General features: G+C 43.1%; 1 protein-coding gene across 3 annotated transcripts in view; it reads right to left on the bottom strand.

Moving 5' to 3' along the window:
* The window catches only part of LOC137965684 (uncharacterized), a 107427-nt gene that overhangs the window by 52066 nt on the left and 31826 nt on the right, over nucleotides 1-23535 (bottom strand). For all 3 annotated transcript variants that reach the window (XM_068811995.1, XM_068811996.1, XM_068811997.1), the window contains exons 9-11: nucleotides 20334-20465; nucleotides 20174-20253; nucleotides 11121-11215 (exon numbers count right to left, since the gene is read on the bottom strand). In XM_068811995.1, the coding sequence (XP_068668096.1) occupies nucleotides 11121-11215; nucleotides 20174-20253; nucleotides 20334-20465 (307 nt within the window). The remainder of the gene's footprint in view (nucleotides 1-11120; nucleotides 11216-20173; nucleotides 20254-20333; nucleotides 20466-23535) is intronic.

The raw sequence follows: 23535 nt of genomic DNA, 5'->3' as shown, positions 1-23535 counted from the left end.
GACGGATTTTTTGAAAACAGGGCGGCTATTTTTTTCCAAACAGGAAATAGCCTGTTATACCTTCCTCCTTCAGTCCACCATCCGGAGAATTTGTTTGCTTTACCGGCCACTATATTTTGCCAAATCAGAGACGGGAACATATTGAATTTCCAAAGCCACTTCAGAAGTAGAGCTGAGTTTGTTGTTGCAGTGTCACGAATCCCAAGACCACCCTCAGCAAAAGGCTTACATACGTCAACCCATTTTACAAGACAATATTTTTTCCCCATTTTGCCCTCCACATAAAAATCTTCTTTTCAGAAACTCGATTCTCTTGCTGACAGAGACAAGACAGCGGTACAAGGATAAAAAGTGAGATGGAATACCATGTAAACAGGACTTGATCAGAATGAGTTTACCAGCTTTAGACAAGAATTCCCCTTTCCAGGAAGAGAGCCTACCTTCCGGCTCCGCTCAATGACTAGGTGCTAAGCAGATTTTGAGGGCAAGGCAAAGGATAAAGGGAGACCCAAATAAGTACCCAGAGAGGAATCAACTGTACAGCCCAGATAATTTGCCATGGAGCTGAGAACCAGGGGGTCAATATTAAAACCCAAAATGGAAGATTTAGCCCAACTTACCTTCTGTCCAGAGGACAACTCAAAAAGATTTAGCAGGGCTTTCAAGTGCGAGATTTGAGAGAAGGAGCCTTCTCCGAAAAAAATAGTATCATCAGCATATTGCAGTAAAGGAATGTCTTGGCAAGAATCTGTTGAAATAGGATTGAGCCAGCCGGTTCTTTTGGCAAATTTGACCATAGAAGCAAGATGCACCCCCAAGAGAGTGAATAGGAAAGGGGACAGAGGGTCCCCTTGTCTTATTCCTCTCGTGGCTTTGAAATAACCGCAAGGAGTCCCATTTACTAAAACAGAATAATATGGGGAGGAGATACAGCTTCTCATCCAAAATTTCCACCGCGTCCCGAAACTCATTCTATCGAACAAGTAATCAATTAGTTTCCAATTTACTCGGTCAAAGGCCTTCTCAAAATCAATTTTAAGAACGTATCTTGGTCTGTTCGATTTTTTGAAAGTGTCAAGAAGCTCATGGGCAGCCATGGCAGAGTCTAGAATGTTTCTATCTTTGATAAATGCCCTTTGGCAGGGGCTAATAATTTTGGAGAGGTGGGGCCGGAGGCGGTTAGCTAGCAAACGGGCAATGATTTTAGGTCTAAAATCTTGGAGAAGAGTGGCAGCAGATTTTTTTGGGATTAGGGCAATAAAAGAAGCTCCAACTGCCTTGGTGGAAATTTCGGACAAATTCGTAAACTTCCGGTTTAATGGTATCCCAAAACTTATGATAAAACTCACCATTAAACCTGTCCGGTCTAGGCGCTTTGTCCTTCGGGAACCTCATCGCTGCCAGTTCAATTTCTTCATTGCTGAAGGGCTTTGCCAGATCTGTTGCCTCAGACAAGGAGATCCTCGAGTAGTCGAGTTGAGGCAACTTCGGTCGGTTGAAACGCTCTTCGAAATACAACTCTGAGAAAAACTTCACAAAGATGTTAGAGATGGAGGGGTTATCCATAATCACTTGGTCTCCATGATCAGAGGGAAGTGATACAGTTAACCCTCCTCCTGGCCGAGGCTATAGCATGGATAAACTTCGTATTTCCATTCCCCTCGGCCATCCAGCGGAATCTTGCCTGTTGTTTCCAATGGATAGTTTCGCAACAAAGCAAACAAGAGAGCTCAGAATTTAATTGACATCTAAGATTTAACCCAATGGAAGAAATGGACCTTTGTTCTTCAAGTAGATCGAGCTCCGATATACAACGACGAACTAAATCTTTCCGAGAAGCAGCAGCAGCACGGTAGGACATAGACCACGATAGAATCTTCAACTTCAGAGCTTTCAATTTAAGGGCAAGATTCCAATCAAGATTTGGGTGATGATTCAGTTCTTCCCACCAGACCGGGATGGAAGAGTTGAAAGCTTCCAATAGTGTCTAGGAGTTTTCAAACCGGAAGGGAGAAGGCCCCCAAGAGGGGGGGAAGGTGTTGAGTTGAATAGGCCAGTGGTTAGAACCGACTTTGTTATGGACTTGGCCAAATGTGTTTGGAAAAAAATTAAGCCAGTCATTGTTAACAAAAAAACGGTCCAGCTTTGAGAGTATAGGAGGGCATTGGCCATTTGACCATGTGAACTTTTTTCCCAGACAAAAATAATTCTGAGAGATTAAGACTACAGATGAGGTCGGAGAAGGCTCGCATGGCAGAGGTGGTTCTAGGAGTAGGAGGGCTTTTTTCATAGTAAAGCAAAATGGAGTTGAAATCACCGGCTAGAAGCCAAGGCAGGTCCCATAAGTGGACTAAGTGAAATAATTCTTCCCAAAAAGAAGCACGATTAGCCGGTCTAGTCAGACCATATACACCAACAAGACCCCACAACGTGCCCAAAGTATGATCATGAAAACGGATACCAATGGAGTATTGACCCAATTGGCTGAGGTTTGCGTCCAATGCTTTTGGATCCCAGAGGACAAGAATGCCACCTGAGTGCCCAATAGCATCGACCGTTGCCCATGCTGGGTCCAAGTCATACCATAACTCGCTGGCGATAGAATAATCAAAAGTTTGTAGTTCAGTTTCCACAAGAACTACAATTTTTGGCTTACATTCCATAAGGGTAGCCTTGATGATAGCACGCTTAGAGTGTGAACTAATTCCTCTGACATTCCATGACATGATAATCATTAAGAAACTGGCAGGTTGATATCCTTCTCTTTCTGGTGAGAAGCGTCGGGGTAGTAAGAGCTGAAGATCACAGGAAGTTCAGCTAGTTCGATGTATTCTTCAGGAGGGAGATCAACTACTTGCTCTTCCAAGAAAAGGAGGATATCCTCTTCCGGGGTGAGTCGGTGCTGAGTTTGCGGCAGGGGACCCAGGAAGAAAGGGGTCAAAAAGTCGGCTGTTGGGAGCAGTGTGGCTGGATCAGGTAGGGACTGAGGCAGAGTTTGTGGCTGGGGATACGTGTATTCCATTAGAGGTAGTGGGCGAGGGGGGGGGTGGGGAAGGAGGCAGTGAGGGGATGAGGGTGGGGATGAGGGGAGTGTTCATGTGCTGGGAGGAGGTATCTTTCGCTTTTCCCTTTTTCTTTTTTCTGGAGTAGGTGAAACGGAGCGGGGTGATTAAGGCTCTTTTTTCTTTCTCGGGGTTTGCCATATCAGAGGCAGGGGAGAGGGGGGTTCTGCCTTTAGAACTTGACGCTTCCATGTTGGGATTTGGTTTGAATGTTTGTAAAGGAACGGGGAAGAGGTAGTGGTTGTCAAATGAACGATCCGACGGTTGAACGAACGATCCGACAAAACTCAACAGCTGACGACACAGCGAGCTCACGGTGGTGGACGAAACCACCACTACCTCACGAGACTGGCGGACAGTCCAAAACACCAATGAGAGAGAGCGTTGAGCTCTCTGGTTTCACAGCGAACACCAAAACACGAGCGACGAAAGAAAATTGTTTCCGTTGGGGTTTTTTCCCCTTTCATTATGTATTTAAGCTTTAGGTTTTCCTGTTACAAAATGTCCCATGGGCCCAATACAATACCACCCATCCCATTAAGCCTAATCTAATAACCTTATGTACATAATCCATATTATACAACAATTATGAACATAAATTACATCTAATATACATTTTAATATATCGTAACATCCCCCCTCAAATTGATGTTGGTGAGTCAACCAGCAACAATTTGCCAACCAAAAAATTATGTCGGGATTGAGACAATGCTTTGGTGAAGACATCTACCACTTGAAGATCCGAAGAAATGTACGGAAGAGAGATTACCTGGCGCTCCAAAGTGTCACGGATGGAGTGACAGTCAACCTCAATATGCTTAGTGCGCTCATGAAAAACCGGATTGGCCGCAATCTGGATAGCACTCGTATTATCTGCATGAAGCGGTGTAGATGAGGGTTGAGGAAACTGGAGCTCAGTAAGAAGACTACAAAGCCAAATAACTTCAGAACACGCAGTAGAATAACTCGATACTCGGCCTCGGTAGATGACTTGGACACCTGGTCTTGTTTCTTACATTTCCAAGAAATTAGTGCATCCCCTAAAAACATACACCAGCCTGTAGTAAAGCGGCGAGTATCGGGGCACCCTACCCAATCAGCATCACTGTAGGCAACCAGACGTAGCACGGAGCCGGTAGGAAAGAATAAGCCACAAGCAGGGGAGCCGCGCAGATAACGGATGATGCGCCGAATTGCCGCAAGATGAAGGTGCCGAAGAGATGACATAAACTGACCGACCTTATGAACAGCATAGGAGATGTTTGGGCGAGTAGTAGTCAAGTATATGAGACTCCCGACTAGTCGTCGATAGATAGTCGGATCATCAAGGAGAGTCCCTTCATCTTTCCTATATTTGACATTGACCTCCATAGGGGTAGCCACTGAAGATGTGTCCTCCAACCCAGCGAGAGTAATAAGATCTTGAATATACTTATGCTGGTTTAAGAAAATACCTTTGGGTGTGTGATGTACCTCTAACCCTAAGAAGTATGTGAGTTGTCCAAGATCCTTCATATGAAAAGTGGCATGCAACACCTTTTGAAGCTTGGTAATCAGTCCAGAGTCAGTGCCAGTAATGATGATGTCATCCACATAAACCAAGAGAATGACTATGCCCACGGCAGACTTATGATAGAAGAGAGAGGAATCCTACTGACTCTGGGTAAATTGGTGGAGGATAAGTGTGCCGCAAAACTTCTCAAACCAAACCCAGGGGGCTTGTTTAAGCCCATACAAAGGACGACGTAGCTTGCAAACAAGATCAGGAGAGGATGTAGACATACCCGAGGGAAGCTTTATGTAGACATCTTCATGCAGATCACCGTGGAGAAAAGCATTCTTCACATCCATCTGATGCAATGGCCAAGGATTGAGATGCTACAATGGCTAAGATAGTACGGACAGTGGTCATCTTGGCAACTGGTGCAAAAGTTTCCTCATAATCAATCCCATATTCCTGCCTATTCCCCATGGCCACAAAGCGGGCTTTGTACTGATCCAACGATCCATCTGAACGCAGCTTGATAGAGAAGACCCAGTTACTTCCAAGAGGCCGAATAGTAGGAGGGCAAGCCACAATGTCCCAGGTGTGATTCTCCTCTAGCGCTTGTAGTTCAGTTTGCATTGCCTTTTGCCAACACTCATGTACCATAGCCTGTTTATAGCCAGAAGGAATGGAAATAGAAGACAAAGTAGCTACCAGAGATATAGGGGAGGGAAAACCATACCTAGCAGGAGGGTAAGAACGGCGCGTGGATCTGCAAAGAGTGATGGGAGCAGGAGCAGAGGGAGGATCAGGAGCAAGTGCCAGGTCAGGATGAGGAGAGGGCAGCGAGGCAGTGGAGTGAGGCTCATCAAAGCTCGGCAAACTAGACAGAGAGGCAGACGGTAGAGTAACTTGAGATGGAAAGAAATATTGATTTTCAAAGAAGACCACATTCCGAGAAACACGGACTCGACGCGACTGAGGATCATAGCAAACAACCCTTTTGAGAACCGGCATACCCAAAAAATGCACTCATAACTGATTGGGTTGTAAGTTTATGTCGTTCATGATCAGGTAAATGCACAAAACAAACACAACCGAACGTCCGAAGATCAATGCAGTATGGAGAATAACCAAATAATTTAGCAAAGGGAGAGACATGATGCAAGATAGGTGAGGGCAGGCGGTTGATTAAATGAACGGAGGTAGAGAGAGCTTCACACCAAAACCTAGCAGGAATGGATGATTCAATGAGAAGGGTGCGGACCATATCAAGAAGGTGACGATTTTTGCGCTCAGCAACACCATTTTGTTGGGGTGTCGAGGGACAAGAACGTTGAGAGATAATTACTTTGCTTTGAAGAAATTCTTGGAATTCCGCCGACATGTACTCGCCTCCAGAGTCAGAGCGGAGCACTATAAGGTGAGCAGAGAATTGTGTTTCAATGAGTGCAAGAAACCTCTTAAAAATGACAAAAACTTCAGACTTAGCCCGTAAGAAGTAGACCCAGGTAAATCGACTAAAGTCATCAATAAAGGTGACAAAGTACTCAATTTGTGCATGCGAGACAACATGAGTTGTTCCCCAGACATCACTATGACTAAGGTCGAAGTAGTGGGAGGCATGCGATGCATGATACGGAAATGGAAGAGTTTTACTTTTGCCAAGTTTACATGATGAACAATCAAAATAAGTATCACGAGAAGTGCAATCTTAATTGCCTAATAAACCCGATTTAAATAATGCACGAAGTACAGCCGAGTTTGGGTGGCCTAGACGTCTATGCCACATCTTAGTGTCAGATCCAACAACATTATAAGCAAAAGAAAGTACAGGAGAACGTGGAATAACAGTGGATAGAAAGACTTTAAGTGGAAATAGCATGCCCACTTTAGGCCCCTTCGCGATCACCTTTTCCGACGCTTGATCTTGCACAACACAGCCAGAGCGAGAAAACTGAACATTACAGTTTTTATCAACCAATTGACCAACAGACAGAAAGTTTGTCGACAGGTCAAGAGACACAAAGACATCAGCTAAAGACGGAGAAAGATCACCAACAGCACTGATAGGCAGAGCGTTGCCATCAGCAGTGTTGATGTGCAAGTTGCCATCATACTTTCTGACATTCGAAAGAGATACAACATTGTTTGTCATGTGGTTAGAGGTACCAGAATCAAAATACCATGGTTGAGTAGAGAGTTTCTGCTTACCGAAGATACGAAAAGTAGAAAAGGCAGATATGATCATCTGTTGTACCATTTCATAAGTGAGGTTGGTTGAACTTGCAGGTGCTGGTGGAACTGGAATGGTAGTGACAGGGATGGTAGAACTAGAAGTACCGGTGGAGGCATGATAAGTTGTAGTCTTCCTCCTTTCAGGGCGTGTAGGACAAACGGCGATGTGATGACCCGGCTTCTTGTAGTAGCTACAGGATCTCTTGGGACATTCCCGAACAAAGTGACCATAAGCCTTGCAGTGGAAGCACTAAACAGAACTGGTGTCCTGACCCTTATTTCTTCCTTGTGCTACATAAGCTACAGGAGCCGAGATATCAGCCTAAACTCGAGGTTCCATGTCAGCTTGAGTAGCAAGGCACTGCTCCTCCAGGAGAAGTCCACTCAAACGTGCATCCAATGACGGCACTGGATGACGATTCATCAGATGTGATCGAGCAATCTCAAATTTTGGACGGAGCTTCATCAAGAATTGATCCCTTTTACTGGTTTCATGTACGGCTTGCACAATAGAGAGAGCAGCAGCTGGGACATCCTCATAAACAATGTCAGTGTAATCAGCCCACAGATTTTGGAAGCCCGAGAAATATTCTTCAATCGAACGACTGCCTTGGGTGAAATTTGCCATTTCATATTCAACTTGAAATCGACGGGCCGTGTTGGTTTGACGATAAACCTGGTGGAGGTAATTCCACATATCTGTTGCAGTTTTGTAGGGCCTCAGATTGAGGACTAGGTGAGGCTCAATGGATCCAAGTATCCAAGTCATGACTCTAGCATCCAGGATGATCCATTTTGACAAAGTGTCAACATCACCAGGTGCCGGATCACTCCCATCAATATGACCCCATAAACCCTTTCCCTGCACAAATAACCAGAACTGAAATTCCCAAGCACCGTAGTTCTTGCCCGTGAACCGAATAGGAGAGAAATCTAACTTGTCTGCTGACATGATAAGATCGGATCTAACAAAATTCCCGATCTACGCCCGCAATATCAGAAATTCCAAATATACCCCCGCTCTTCAGAAATTCCAAATAGACCCCTACTCTTTCAAAAATTCAAAATATACCCCCAAATTATCATAAATTCAAAATATACCCCCACACCTTCAGAAATTCTAAATACACCCCCAAACCTTCAGAAATTCTAGATCTGCCCCCAAAATATCAAAAATTCTAACAGGACCCCAAAACCTTCAGAAATTCCAAATCGGCCCCCAAAGTTTCTGAAAATTTCAGAATGACCATATGCCAAATAATTTCCTCTTCATCGAACAGACGAGCGGGAAAAAAAATCGCACCTTTCGTTTCCCCTTCCGACGAGAAATCTTTCCCGGCGAGATCTTCCTTCCCAGCAAAAGAACCACCGTTGGAGCTTCTCTGGCAACGGAACTACCTGTTGCAGCTTTTCCGACAATTATTCTGAGCTCCAACAAGTTTTCCGACAACCCCCGAAATCGCTGCCGAAAACAGAGTCGTTGGACAGGATACTTCGCAGCGAAAAACCTTCGAACGGAAATGCTTTGTCAATCTTCGGACGAATCCAGCTCTGATACCATGTCAAATGAACGAAACTCAATGGCTGACAGCACAGCGAGCTCACTGTGGTGGACGAAACTACCACTACCTCACGGGACTAACGGAACAGTCCAAAACACCAACGAGAGAGAGCATTGAGCTCTCTGGTTTCACAGTGAACACCAAAACACGAGCGACGAAGGAAAATTGTTTCCGTTGGGGTTTTTCTCCCTTTCATTATGTATTTAAGCTTTAGGTTTTCCAGTTACAAAATGGCCCATGGGCCCAATACAATACCACCCATCCGATTAAGCCTAATCTAATAACCTTATGTACATAATCTAAATTATACAACAATTATGAACATAAATTACATCTAATATACATTTTAACATATCGTAACAGTGGCCGGGGGGGGACATTTATATGGTTTGGGGGGGTATTGGGAAGCGAGGAGGTAGTATCCCAGACGATCTCAGAATTGGCAGAGATTTTATTTGATTTGGCCGGTCTGAGTAGGATTGTACTGGTAGATTGCCCGTCCAGGAATGTGATGGGGGGCGGGGGTTTCGAAGATATCTTTTTGCCGGGTTTTGGAAGGGAGAAGGATTTTTTTGGATTGGAAATTGCGTTGTGCGGGGCTTGAGGGAAATGAGGGGATGTATGGAAATTTGGATACGAATGGTTATTTCTGTCAGGTGTGGATGATGTTTGACTGGAAAAGAAAGTTGGCGTGGAGGGAGATTTTTGAGAGGCTCGAGGGAGGATATGAGGGTAATGAGTGTTGCTGTGTTTCGAGGACGGTGGAGTCAGATAGGTGGCTAGGGGAGTAAACGAGGTGTTATGAGTGGGTTGAGGGAAGCTGAGCGGGTTACGGTAGGGGGTAGGAGAGGTTTCCAGGGTTTGGTTTGTCAGGTTGCGGGCCAGGGATAGAGAATTTGAAGTAACTGTTGAATTGATGAAGGGTGATGGAGGGTCAGGGTGGGGAGTGAGAGATCGGGTTTTGGGATTTGGGCAGGTCAGAAAAAGGTGTGACGGTGGCGAAAGGTCTTGGTTGTCGTGGAGGGAGGATGGGACATTTGGGGGTTGAGTATTTGGGGTTTCGGGATTCTGACACGAGGGAGGAGTTGGGGGCATATCGAGGGGCGGCGGTGGGATGATGGGAGAAAGTGAAGGAGTGTCGGGATGCGAGTCGAAAGGCGGCGATGGGATTGTGTGGGCTAGTGATGTGACGTTTGAATGAAGGCATGATGTGAGGTCGGGACCTTCGAGGAAAGGTAGTGGTGTTGTGAGGACGGAAAGTTAAAAGGAAGGTGATGAAGGTAATGTTTTGCGGATTTGAATTTCTGCAGTCTGACATGAAGACGGGGACGGGAGGTTTTCAATGGGTGGCGATGGGATGTTTGGAAAAAAAGGGCAGTTGGTTGTATCAAGGTGCGACTCGGGCGGCGGTGATGTGATGGTTGGCCAAAGGTTTTGAATTTTCTGGAGAGAATGGTTAGGATGTGGCGGGGAGGTGGGGCGATCTAGACTAGGTAATGATGATTTTGTGGGGAAGGAGATGGCGTGTAAATCGTTTTTTTGGATTTTCTGGCTGTTTGGAGTATTGAGGTGGGGGTTTTCCCTATGCACGGCCATGATTTCAGCTTGCCCCTGAGTTGACCCGGTTAACTCTGAGCCTAATTCTTGGCGAGCTAGGAATTTGTTCGACTCGGGACTCGGCGGTTCCCCGAGTCTAGTGTGAGTTAACTCGGAAGCTTGCGAGTCAGTTTTCATGGAGTGGAGACAAGTCATCTCCCGGAACTCCAGAGTAATCCAAGTAAAAAAATTTCCAGAGTGGAGTTTGATGAGATGTGTACCACTTACAGGGGTCTTTGGCTTGATGATAAGCTTTAGTGTGAACATTTCTGTGGCTTTTTCCTCCGCCCAAGCTAGCTCTCCAAAAATGCTGGCCAGGCTTTCCAGGTATGTCGACATTGGAGCTCCGGTGGAATGCCTCAGGCAATAGCCCATTGACCGTTTAAGACGAGCCCAGTGGTCCAGCATGCTAGGCTCTCAATTGGAGAAGTAGTCTCATTTTGCAAGCGGAACAAATCATTTCTATCTTCTTGCGTTTGAGAGATCAGCGACCAGCGTTGGTCTTGTATGTGCATGATGTCCAGATTCTTTCGAAACTTTTCTCTTATCCATTCCCCAATCTGATTTGCATTGTTGGACTCCGGGTGCACAGTGATGACTACTGCCATTGATAAGCGTTTTTGGCCGTCTATCATGGCTTGGTCCGAAAGAGTTAAGGAGATGTGGTTTTCGTGGTGGCTGAATTTGGAGGGGGGATGGGGCGGGAGCTTTTCATTCATTTCTGGGGTATATAGGATGTTTTTTTTGTGGGGTGGCAGTTTCCTTTTCTGAGAGATTTCTTGGACAGGAGAGGGGGGAATTAAGGCGGTAGGATTTTTCTGGAGGTTGGCGGATTGTGGAGGGGGAAAGGGTAATTTGGTGAATGCTTCTTTCTGTGATAGTTGGAGAATCGTATTGTGGAAATTTTTCCAACCCATCCCAGATTGGGAACTCTGGGGGAGGAAGATCATGCCCAATATTTTAATAACAATTACCATGCAAATAACATAATTCAAGCCTATTAGCTTAATAATACCATCACATTTACAAAAAAAAAGCTTAATAACATCATCCATCAAGTCCTTAGTTTAATTAATTCCTTTCTAGTCCTTAATTTAATTAATTCCTTTCTTAACCCTCCCCACATTAAATCCCTTCATTGTCCAATATCACAATGCTTATTTCACTACAACATACCATGACTACAGATTCGTTGCAGTCTCCGAAGTATGAGAGAAACATGGCATCCGAATGCTCCTTTATATGAATGAGCTTCATCAATGACAATAAACCTGATCCAATTGCCCAAAACAAAATCATGAATTGTAATCAAAAACTTAAAAAATCCACAAGAAAACAATGTTGGACCAATTTTGCCAAAAAGCACTAGTCAGATTCATACAAGCCCCACATCTTGACATTTCTACACTTCAAGAATTCTTTTTTTTTTTGTTTTTGTTTTTTTGACAACTATATGACAATTGACTTACAGACACAAAATGTAACAGCTGCAACAATCCCAATGAGAACAGCTAAACTGAAAGGAAATATATTCGATTTACATAAATCACAATAAAGGTTAACTGTATTTCACAAATAATTAGCAGAAACAGTTCAGTCCCTCTATTCAACTCAGATTAGACCCTTCTGCTTCCGCAAGGTTTTTTTTCTTTTTTTTAGATGGCAAAGATTTCATTAACGAACTCATTATGAAAATATACGGGAGAGAGGAAAGCCCTCAAACCCCAAGGGCAAAGGAATTCCCAACAAATATAGTCATGAAGCACCCAATTTAGCCAATCCGTTAGGAAGATGATCAGCATAAGCCAAAACATAAGTGTGAGAAACATTTTTTTTTTTTTTTTTAAATGATGCTGAATTTTATTAAGACAAAAGCTCAAGAGAGAAATTTACAAAGGGGGGGAAACCTTCCCAAACAATGAGAGATTGCTGGGAATTTCCGAATTTAGCCAATTTATCAGCCAAAGAGTTGGCTGATCTAGGAATGAGATTCCAATTACAATGAATAGATGACACAATGTCAACAATACAATTGGTGATAGGCCAGTGATGCCAAGGGGGGGAGCTATCTTTTAAACACCAACTGATGACAGTTTTTGAGTCTCTTTCAATAATTAGCTTGTCATGGAAACGTTCCTCGAAGATTCGGAGGCCAAATAGAAGAGCACTTACTTCAGTAGTATTTGAATCAGCAATGCCCACCGGCCCAGCATAAGAAAGAATAGGGTATCCATTGTTGCCTCTGAAAACACCGCCTGCTCCAGCCAGCCAATAACACTACCATCAAAATTGAGTTTGATGCAGTCGCAAGGAGGAGGATCCCAGATGGCCATAACCGGAGTCCTGCAAGGGCATGTCATATGAACAATCAAACTCCAATTTTCTCAAAGGGAAATACCCGATAGAGCGATAAACTCCTTTCTAGTATGTAACGAACTCGAGATAAGGCCCACAACATGTGAAGCCGTATTGTCCGGGGTGCTAGCTTTGGAGTTGAATCTCCGATTATTTCACTCGAGCCATATGCACCAAGGGACATTTACAAGACATGCCAAAAGAATTAACTTGCCCAACCGAGGAAGGCGGATCCCTCTAACCATCTCATAGGTGCCGAAGAGGTCCAGATGAAGCCCCATTTGGAGCCCAATCTTCTGAAAAATCATCATCTAGACTTGCCAAGAAAATTCACAATGTAAGAGAACATGTTGGACTGTCTCATCGCATACATCACAAAGGGGACAAGAACAATCAAGGGCGGTGAAGCCACTTCTATGAAGGTTGTCAGATGTGAGGATTTGTTCTCTGATGGCCAACCACACGAAGAACTTGATTTTACTTGGCGCTAAGAGTTTCCAAGCCAAGTATGCCTTGAGCTCATGCATACAGTAGTCTTGCTTTCTAATATGAGAGTAGGCAAAAGCAACTGCATGCTCCCGGATAATAGTACTGCTGAGTCTAGATAGGAGAGAGCAAAAAGTCGAAGTTTCCTCATCATTTAGTCCATTGCGAAACGCGAGACTCCACGACTAATCCCTCCAAACATCAGCCACTGAGCAAGAGAAGTCTCTAGCCACCCTAGAGAGTCCCAGGAAGTCCTCCGAGAGGGAGAGGGGGGTGAACCATTCATCCGACCAGAAGAGGAGGGTCCTTCCATTGCCTATGTGAAAGAAAGTAGTATCTCTGAATATTGGGAGGAGCTTATAATTTGATTTCCATATTGGGGATAGGAGGCGAGTAATGCCACCATCTCTCCACCAGGCACCCGAAAATTGAAGGTAAAATCTGACCATATCTCTCCATAGGTTGTTATACTTGATGTTAAAATTCCAAATCCATTTGAGCATAAGAGCTTTGTTCATTGCCTTCGTAGGCTGGATGCCTAATCCTCCCTTGGTACGGGGCATGCAAATATCCTTCCAACTAACCAAATGATATCTGAATGTGTCTTCTGATCCTCTCCAGAGACATCGCCAACAGATGGCGTCAATCTTGGAGCAACGGAGGCCGGACAGTGCATGAATGATAGCAGATAGTTTGGCAGCCCTGCCAAACAAGACTTAAGGAGAGTGAGACGCCTCACTGTAGATAGAAGTTTACCCCTCGCTAGTTTCTTCGCAAATTTCTCAATGAGGGGGGACCAGAGCGACGCCGAAGGCCGAGAGTCAAAAAGTGGGAGTCCTAGATATGTAACTGGCAAATTTCCCAAGGAGCATCCCAAGTAGTCGGCCATACCCCGAAGCCCAACTAGATCAATGTGGTAGCCTAGAAGAGCGGTTTTCTTTCAGTTTATGTTCTGACCAGAAGCCAATTCAAATAATCCCAAAACAACACGCAGTTTTCTGATCTGATCCGTTGTACTAACCTCGAAACAAATAGTATCATCTGCAAACTGGAGGATCGGAATATCGAAGGCTGTGCAGAAACATTACTTGCTGACAACTCCCGATTCAATGTTATATAATGATTATGAAGGATGTGTTAAGTATTATGTATATTATTGGTAAGAGGTATAATTGTCCTTGCACTTATACGTAACTTACCAATGGCACTAACTCAGGGGCATTTTAGTACTATTGTGGTAATATATTTTTTAATAAGGCGAAAATTTTTGTTGTAGAGTGAATATACAAAGATACAAAATAAAGGGCAAGAAACAGCCCAAAAAAACTCATCTTGTATCTAGAGGGAATGAGTCACTGACAACAATATCATGCAAATCAACCCCAATCTGGCTAAAGAGTCCGCACAACAATTCACATTTCTGAAAACATACTATGAGCCAACTAATAATTGACATAGAATCTCCTTCAATAACAAGGGGACAGTGAAAACTGCTTATACAGCCATAAACCATGGAGGAAAGCACGGAATTCAGCTTCTGAGGAGACACAAATACCCAATGGAATAGAGAAACACAAAGGATCATACCTAAGTGATCCCTAAAGATACCTCTTCCTCCTGTGGAGCCTGGATACCTTTAGAAATTCCATCGAAATTCAGTTTAATCCATCCTTCCTAAGGAGGGAACCATTCTACAACTAAAACATGCCTTGAGGAGGAAAAAGTAACCACATCCTTCCAATGTTCACGCAGGACAGCAGAATGTAGATTACAAAAGAATTACTTGGCCAAAACTCAGTTTAGTGAACTGCTCGCACAATAACACCTCCATAGACCATTAAATGTTGTCACATGTCCAACTATTCCTCTCTTCTGAAAGAGCTCAAATTACACACACAAAGGCTGCTTGCTGTAACAACTCACACAGATCTCTACTTGTGCTTCTCAATAAAGCTCATCTTTTTCAAAAAAAAAAAACAACTCACACAGATCTGGAAGAGGGCTTTTAATTACTTGAATCATCAAATCTAGAAAAGAGGAATGGAAACAAAAATAAAAAGTAAATTTTCACAATATGGCATGCCTGAGCTCTGAGGCAAATGAACAATGAAAAAATATATGATCCTCAAAGTCATATGTGCAATTGCAAAGCTCACAATAAGGATTATGGACAGTTTGACCCCGATGTTTGAACTACTCAATCGTTAAAAATTTTATATTTTAGACAGACACCAAAGAAAAATTGTGACCTTTAGGGAAACCAGAAAGACCATACCAATGACAATGCAGGATGACTTTGCAGATCAACATTCAAATGCTGGGCATAAAAAGAATTTAAAAGTTGGAAAATTAAAGAGGAATGAAGAAAGAAGAAAAAAGAGAGGAGAGAAGAGAGAAGCTGCAATGTGCAGCACTCATGTTAGGAGTCAAAGGTAAACCACTAATTCTTTTATTAATCTCACTTAAGTAAATAATGCATAAGGACAAAAAATGTCCCTCATAAGTGAATGTGTACAACAGTAAAATAGAAGGCAGTAAACAAAAGAAAAATTACATCTTTGGCTCTTGTTGAGTGGGAAAGAGTCCCACATTGAGAAGCATTAAGAAAAACGATTTGGTAATAAGGTTGAGCAATAGGCCTCCTAAGTAGCTAGTCATTTTGGGATGGAATCGGGCTTAATCCAACAGTGATATTAGAGTAGGTTGTGTGTGGACTAAAGTCCAGTGTGTGCTCCCCAATTGTTTGTGTTGTATGAACTCCATTAATTGAGAGCCAGATTGTTTGTGTGTAGTGGACATGTCGCAGACCCCTTATGTGTAGCCTGGACTTGAGGGAGAGTATCGAGTGGGAAAAAGTTCCACATTGAGAAGTGCTAGAAAAATAATTAGTTTATAAGGTTGAGCAATAGGCCTCCTACATGGCTAGTCATTTGGGATGGCACCACAATCAATCCAATAAACATTCTAAATACATATCATTTTTTGGAAAATCTTAACTCCATTATATTTGAATTAACCAATTGTATAATGACTGAAATACCCTTGAATTCTAAAGCTCCCCCTCAAGCTGGGGCATAAATGTCAAGTAACCAACTTGGTACAAAAATGACTGAAATCCTGTTTTCCTAGAGCTTTGATAAATACATCTTTAATTTGTTCAGTGGTCCTCACATATGGATTAACTACCTTCCCATTTATCACTACATCTTAGACAAAATGAAGATCTACCTCAACATGCTTAGTTCTTTCATGGAAGGAAATGTTGCTTGCAATTAAAATGGTTGCTTGATTCTCACACTTCAGCACCATTGGATCTTCAGAGGCTAGTCTCAACTCTTTTAACACTGAATTTACCTACATAAGCTCACTTACTGTGTAGGCCATGGCACAATACTCTGCCTCGACACTTGAACGAGCTACAACATTCTACTTCTTACTCTTCCAACTAACAAGATTTTCCTCCAACAAGTACCCAAAATTTTGTAGAATATTTCTTATCCATTTTAAATCCTGCATAGTGTGCATCTGAGTACCCTTCGACCTTTAAGTGTTCATGGGGTGTATAAAATAGTCCTTTTTAAGGGCTCCCTTCAAATAATGCAATATTCTCTTAGCGGCTTCAAAGATGAATCTTGTAGGGGTTTTCTATGAATTGACTCACTATACAAACTAAAAAAAATGCCCGCTATTGCCACTGTTGCATAATTTCAATTGCTAAACCAATCTTTTGTACATAGTTTTGTCTCTCAGTAAAGGACTCTCTGCATTATCATACTCATATCGGTAACATACTTTCTTTGAGACAAATACCATACCTTCCTTACTCTTAGCAACCTCAATTCATAGAAAATACTTCAAGGAACCAAGATCCTCAGTCTGAAAATGTGGTACTTGTTTTACTGAGCAACCAAACTTCCCATCTACATGCACCACAAATATAATCTACATTTTGTGATGCTATCAGGTTCTTCCTTGGGGATGGCTCTAGCCTTCGCTTTTGGAAGGATAGGTGGTCGGGTGATGGTCCTCTTGCCTCTTCCCACCCAGTTCTTTTTCAGATCGCCTCTTGTCGTGACCTCTCGGTCTCTGATGCGAGGAAGAACGGCTCATGGGATCTCCGTCTGAGCCGAGGCCTTACTGATGTCGAGGCCATATCTGCTTGTGATATGATTGATGGTCTTGACAGTGTTAGGATTCGACCCCTAGCAATTGACCGGCTGATCTGGCTCCCTGATGACAACGGACGCTTCTCTGTCTCCTCGGCCTATCATCACCTTATGGGTTGGACACAGCCTCCCGCCCCTCACCAAGCTGCTTTTGCTTGGAGGCTCTTAGCTCCTCCAAAAGGTGAAATTTTTCCTCTAGAGTGCCTGCTGCAATAGGATTCTGACTGCTGACAATCTTATCAAAGGTGGAAACACTACTCTTGACCCCCTATGTTCCCTTTGTGGGTGGAAGCTGAGACCACCAGTCACCTTCTCCTCCACTGTGCTTTTGCCTGGAAGGTCTGGACCTCTATGATTGACAGCATGGGCATTAGTTTCTGCATCCCCCTTGACTTGAGCACCATGTGTCGTTTCTCATCTGGCACTCGTCCCCTTATCCTCGGTAAGCTTTTGTTAGCTGCTTACGTTCCTTGGTGCCTTTGGACTGAAAGGAATTCCAGACGGTTTAATCGTGCATCGCGCTCTGCCACTAAGGTCATCTGCACTGCTATGGCCTTATCTCTACCTGGATTCACACTCGAAAAGAATTTGGTTGTCTATCAAGTACCCCTTCCCGCACTAACTGGAAGATCATTGCTTAGATGACCATTTCCTCAGTGCCCCGCCAATTTGATATTTAGAAGCCCCCCCCCTCCCAATCGGATATTACAAGCTCAACTTTGACGGCAACGCTTTTAGGAACCCGGGTTTAGCTGGCTTTGGGGGAATGATTTTTGGACCTAGAGAAACTACTATTATGTCATACTCTAGTCTTCTCGGCATTGCGGACTCTACCATTGCTAAGCTCTCTGGCCTCCTCCACGGGCTTTGCATCTACCAGGATCGCTTTAGAGGTCCATTGATCGTAGAGGATGACTCCAAAGTCGTCATTGGCTGGTGCTCCACCGCCTCCTTCCCCCTGTGGCGTCATTGGCAGCTTTTTTTTGATATTGTGGATATTGTTTCTACTACCTCTTGTACTTGGTCCCATGTTCTTAGATCAACCAATTTGGTTGTTGATTTATGTGCCAAATCGGGTCCCTCCCTACAATCTCTTGTTGTTAGATGTACTCTTTTGCTTTTCTTCGTAATAAAATCATCATCATTTAAAAAAAAATGGATTTATGCAATTTGCATATTCTCATTCTCCCCTTGAATAACATACCCAAGAAGTTGCTCCATATTTACTTCCTCTTAGAAATCACCATATAGGAAAGCATTTTTATGTCTAATTGAAACAATGCACATCCCTTATTGACTGCAATAGAAATTAAATACGAATAGTCTCATACAAACCATGGGAGAAAAAGCATCAAAAAATTTACCCCATAATTTTTTTTAAATGATGCTAATTTTTATTAAGACAAAAACTCAAGAGAGCATATTACAAAGGAGGAAAGTCTTCCCAAACAATGAGAGATTGCTGGGAAGTTCCGAATTTTGCCAATTTATCAGCCAAAGAGTTGGTTGATCTAAGAATGAGATTCCAATTACAATGTATAGAAGATACAATGTCAGCAATACTATCAGTAATGGGCCAGTAGCACCAAGGGGGGACGTTGTCTTTGGAACACCAACAAATAACCGTCTTCGAGTCACCTTCAATGATTAACTTGCCATGGAGACAATCCCTGAAAATTTGTAAGCCGAACAGCAGAGCACTAACTTCAACGGTATTAGAATCGGCAATGCCCACCGGACCAGCATAAGAAAGAATAGGGTCTCCATAAATTTGGGTACAACCTTTTGCACCAATCATGTCTTATATTGTTCAACTATTCCATCAGCATTATACCTAATTGTATCATCATACGACACCCTACAACTGCCACAATTTTAAGGAGGATTAACTAAAGTCCAAGTATGCTGAGTTTGAAGTGCATCCATTTCATCCTCCGTAGCTTTTTTCCACTCAGAATAAAATAAAGCTTCCTACACATTAGTAGGAATATTTCATTGACTCAAAGATCTTCCCAACCGTATGAAAATTATGGTAAGAGAGTGAAAAAACTAAAGAAAAATAGGAATTGGGAAAGAAGACTAAAGGGAAACACAAGAAACTTTTTTTTTTCTTTTTCTTCTTCTTCCACCCTTTCTTCTCCATCTTCTTCTCCTTTTCCATGTTAGATTTTTACCCACTTTGACACCATGTTGATTTCTAGGGACAACACATAAACACAAGAGATCTCAAGGGAATGAAAGAAGAGAGGAACTCTAGCTCTTGGGAGAGGGAAAGAAGAAACAAAAGGAGAGAAGGAAGAGGAAAAGAGAGAGAGGTGTATGGACAAATTTGAGCCAAGAGGAAGAGGCTTGAATGCTCTACCCCATGCCTTAAGGCTATATTTACAGTTGTGGGAAGGTGTTGACAATGACTAAAATGCCCTACATGCTTCAAAAGGAAAAGGACAAAAGAAGACATACACCAGCTTGCATAATTATAATTCTCTATCATCTCTATAAAAGTTCTCCTTATTCACTAACCATGCCACCCCTACATTACTTGGTTGTTTTTTAACAAAAACACTAGACAAAGACTACAAAGGAACGAAATCGAGGTTACGGACTATGAAAAGAATTTGAGTTTCCTAATTACATCTAACTTAACTTTTGAATCACCCAATTAGACCCAAAACATAATGTTTTAAATAAAACAACATGTAAGAAGTAAACTGATATAGGAAACTAAAATAAGAATCTTTTAACAAAACATCTCTCCTTCACATGTTTCAATAGGAGAAAATTTTCCCTTTTTCTTCTTTGAATTGCTTCCACTTATAAGACTTGTTCCTCATGAGACTCACCTTAGACTCCACAAAACCAACTTCTTTCCTACTATATATATATATATACAAGCACTCACATAAATATATATATATATAGATAGATAGATAGATAGATATGTGTGTAAACTGAGAAGAAATTCAAACAATGGCATTGAATCATCACATCCTCTTTCTTGGGCATACATTGAACATAAATGATGCAGGTGTTGAGTTATGAATTCCTACCTATGGAATTTGGATGACGTTCCTTCTTTGTACAAGAAATCGTTAACAAATTAGAATTAGAAAGTTGATTAAAAGTTGAAGTTTCATATCCTTGGATAAAATCAAGCCAAGTAACATCCCAAAATACTAAAAATTTTGTACAACATCAGCCTTGGTAAACAGAATTCCCAAATACCTGAGATTTTCTAATATTCGTGCAAATTGTATGTGATGTGGCAAAATTGTCATGTGCAACATGTCTGGGTTCGTAATTAACTGCATTAAAGTTGATTTGAGTGTTCAGAACCCTCAATTCAGTCAGTCTTACATGCATAGACAACTAAAAGATACAATACCAGTCTAGCATTATCACGAAGCCATGCTCGATGGTCTTGAGGAGTATCACCATCATAAATGCCAATATTTTGGCTGAAAGACAATCCTATTGTCATGTTTGTCAAAGTTCTCAATTGATCTTGAGCCAAAGCCTGGACATATTTCCAAAACAGACCTAATGTCAGTTTCCAAACAAGTGTTTGTCAATAGATACAGCCAGTGTACAAAAGTGAAACAAGAACGTAAAACAGAATCAGACTACCGGAATACACCTGCCAAGCACAAAAAGAACATAAATAGCTCACAATCCAACTCAAAGTCCATATTAAAACCTACGCAGCACTCCGGGGGAAATTTGTCTAGTTTCTAGTACTGCTGTCAGTTACTATGTGTTTTTATGTAGCAGAGGCATTGTAGTCATGTTACTAAGTGTAGTTAAATTTAATCTTTTCTGAGAATAATGACAATTTTATCGCAAGGAGAAGCAATGAATAGTAGTTAAGTTACTCTTTTTTTTTTTTTTTTTTTTTTGAAATGATGCTGAATTTTATTAAGACAAAAGCTCAAGAGAGAAATTTACAAAGGGGGGAAGCCTTCCCAAACAATGAGAGATTGCTGGGAAGTTCTGAATTTAGCCAATTTATCAGCCAAAGACTTGGCTGATCTAGGAATGAGATTCCAATTACAATGAATAGATGACACAATGTCAGCAATACAATCGGTGATAGGCCAGTGGCGCCAAGGGGGGGAGTTATCTTTTAAATACCAACTGATAACAGTCCTTGAGTCTCCTTCAATAATTAGTTTGCCATGGAGACGTTCCTTGAAGATTTGGAGGCCGAATAGAAGAGCACTTACTTCAGTAGTATTTGACTCAACATGCCCACCGGCCCAACATAAGAAAGAATAGGGTCTCCATTGTTGCCTTTGAGCACTTCGACTTTTTGCTCTCTCCTATCTAGACTCAGCAGTACTATTATCCGGGAGCATGCAGTTGATAAATTGACTTGGAAGCCCAACATTAATGGCCGATTCACTGTAAGGGGTGTTGGCATTTTGTTTTCCAGTATTGGTGTGCAGGGGAGGGGTGATTGTTTTGGGGGTTGAGGTTTCCATGATGTCCAAGTGGGGGAGGATAATACGAAGGGGGGTGGGGCAAAGGATAGTGGGAGAGTGAATATAAAAGGGGGGAGGGGAGTAAAAAGGGGGGTCGAAATCCCAGGTGGATTCATTGGAGAGGAGGGATTGGCTTAGCGGGGCTCGAGGGGGGGCCGTATATAGGGAGGTTTGTGTCAGAGAGGGAGGGTCTGATGGGACGGCGAGAGGAGTGGGATGTTGGGTGAGTTGATGTGGAAGGTTTGAGGGAGGGGGGGGTCGCAGGAGGTAAGTCTTGGGAAGGAGCCAAGAATGTGGGTGAAAGTGGGGAGAAATGGGGGTTTATCGAGGTAGAGAAGTCGCGGGAAGGGGGAGAGTTTGTGTTTGACAGGCGAGGGGTACGGCTTCGGGAAACGAGGGCTTTAGGGGGGGGGGGGGGGGGGGGGGGGGGGGGGGGGGGGGGGGGGGGGGGCGGATTTAAATATGAAAGGATGGGAGGGCAGCGTGATATGGACTGAGGGGTTGGCGTATGACAGGCGAGTGGTACTGCTTTGGGAAAAGAGGGCTTTAGGCTGCTAAGGGGAAGGGGGTGATGTAGAAATGAAAAGACGGGATGGCGGTGTGATGTGGACTGAGGGGTTTTGGGAATTGATGTGGTCGACGGCAGTGGATTTGATGGTTGAAAAGGTGTTTTTTGTATGTAAAAAAGCACGGTGCGGGGCTCAAGGTTGCCAGATCGGAGGGGCATTGAAAATACCATTAATTTGAGAGGGTGGTGATGGTTTTCAGGAAATAGAGAGAAAGGTGTGGGGGGAAAGTGTTTCTTTTTTTGGTTTTTGTGTCGAGGTGAGGCAGAGTGTAACGGCGATGGAGGTGAGCATGGGGAAGTAATGAGAGTTAAAATCCCCTTGTCAGGTGAAGGATGTGGCGGTAGATCTGGTTGAGAGATCTTGTCAGATTTTGGGTTTGGGGACAGGTGTATTGCAAATGCTTTGGGAAAACTGGGGAGTGGCACTGTGGGCAAGGGAAATTTCAGAGATGGGATTTTTTTCGGCGGAGGCATTTATGTGGATTGAAACTTTTTCAGCGGAGGCATTAAAAGGGTTACTGTGAACTGGTAGTGATTGGACTGTTTCGGGATATGGGGTTTGATTTTGTGTGGTCGGATTTTTTTTTTTTCGGAACCCATGTCCAATTGAGCTCCGAGTGATGTTTCCGAATCAGCAACTGGTGGGTCGGCTCAGCCTGGGTTATGTATCGTGAGGTTTCTTCCGAGTTGGCTGCTAGAAGGACTTCCAGATCTCCAAATTCCATGGAGACCCAGATCGTGGTTTTTCCGCAGGAGATATGAAAAAACTGTAAACCACTTACCGGTGATTTTGGCCGGATGAAAATTTTTTCTTTGTGAAAGCTGCGTTGGCTGGCTTTCGGCCCATATAAGCTCTCCGAAATCTTTTGTGAGGCATTCCAGAGTATGCCGGCATCGGATTTTCACCGGAAGACCTTTGACGATCACCCATTGCCCTGAGATGGGGGTTGTGAGTTCTGGGTTCCAATTGGTCATGTGAAGGATCATTGAATTAGTCTCTGTCTTCAGTGAATGTAGTCTCTTGCGGTCCTCCTCCGAATGACAATTGATTAGCCAGCTCCTCTCATGAGCTTTGAAGACGGTTGTGGATATGATATTTCGTTTTTGCAGCCATTCTTGGATTTGTTTGCTGGTGAAAAAAATTTCCGGATCTTCAATGAGCACTGCCAAGGACATTTTGCGCTTGCCCTCGGATTCGATGTGGGCTGGCAGGGATATAGAGAACTGGTTTTTTTGGGGTGATGCTTGAGGGAGTGATATTGGTGGTGGTATTGGACAATTGGTTTTGAAGACCTGAGTCTTCTCCGGTGGAGGATCAGGTGGAGGCGACAGAATTGACTGGTGTGAAACACAGGGTTGTGAGTGGATTTTTTGGGATGTGGCTAGCTGCCGGAGTATTTGATCAAAGCATTTCCATCCCATTCCAGAAGTGGAGAACTGTGGAAGAAAAATCATACCCATTATCATTTGGCCACGTCTTTGGTGGATGACGCATTCAAGAAGTCCTCCATGATACTAGATGTGTACTTGGAATTCCA

The sequence above is a fragment of the Aristolochia californica genome, unplaced genomic scaffold (assembly GCF_029961685.1).
Source record: "Aristolochia californica isolate CCGP_79_NKW_82.1479 unplaced genomic scaffold, dmAriCali1.0.hap1 SCAF_5, whole genome shotgun sequence".
Taxonomy (NCBI): domain Eukaryota; kingdom Viridiplantae; phylum Streptophyta; class Magnoliopsida; order Piperales; family Aristolochiaceae; genus Aristolochia; species Aristolochia californica.
The sequence above is the reverse complement of the archived record's forward strand: the minus strand, read 5'-3'. Positions and strand labels throughout refer to the sequence as shown.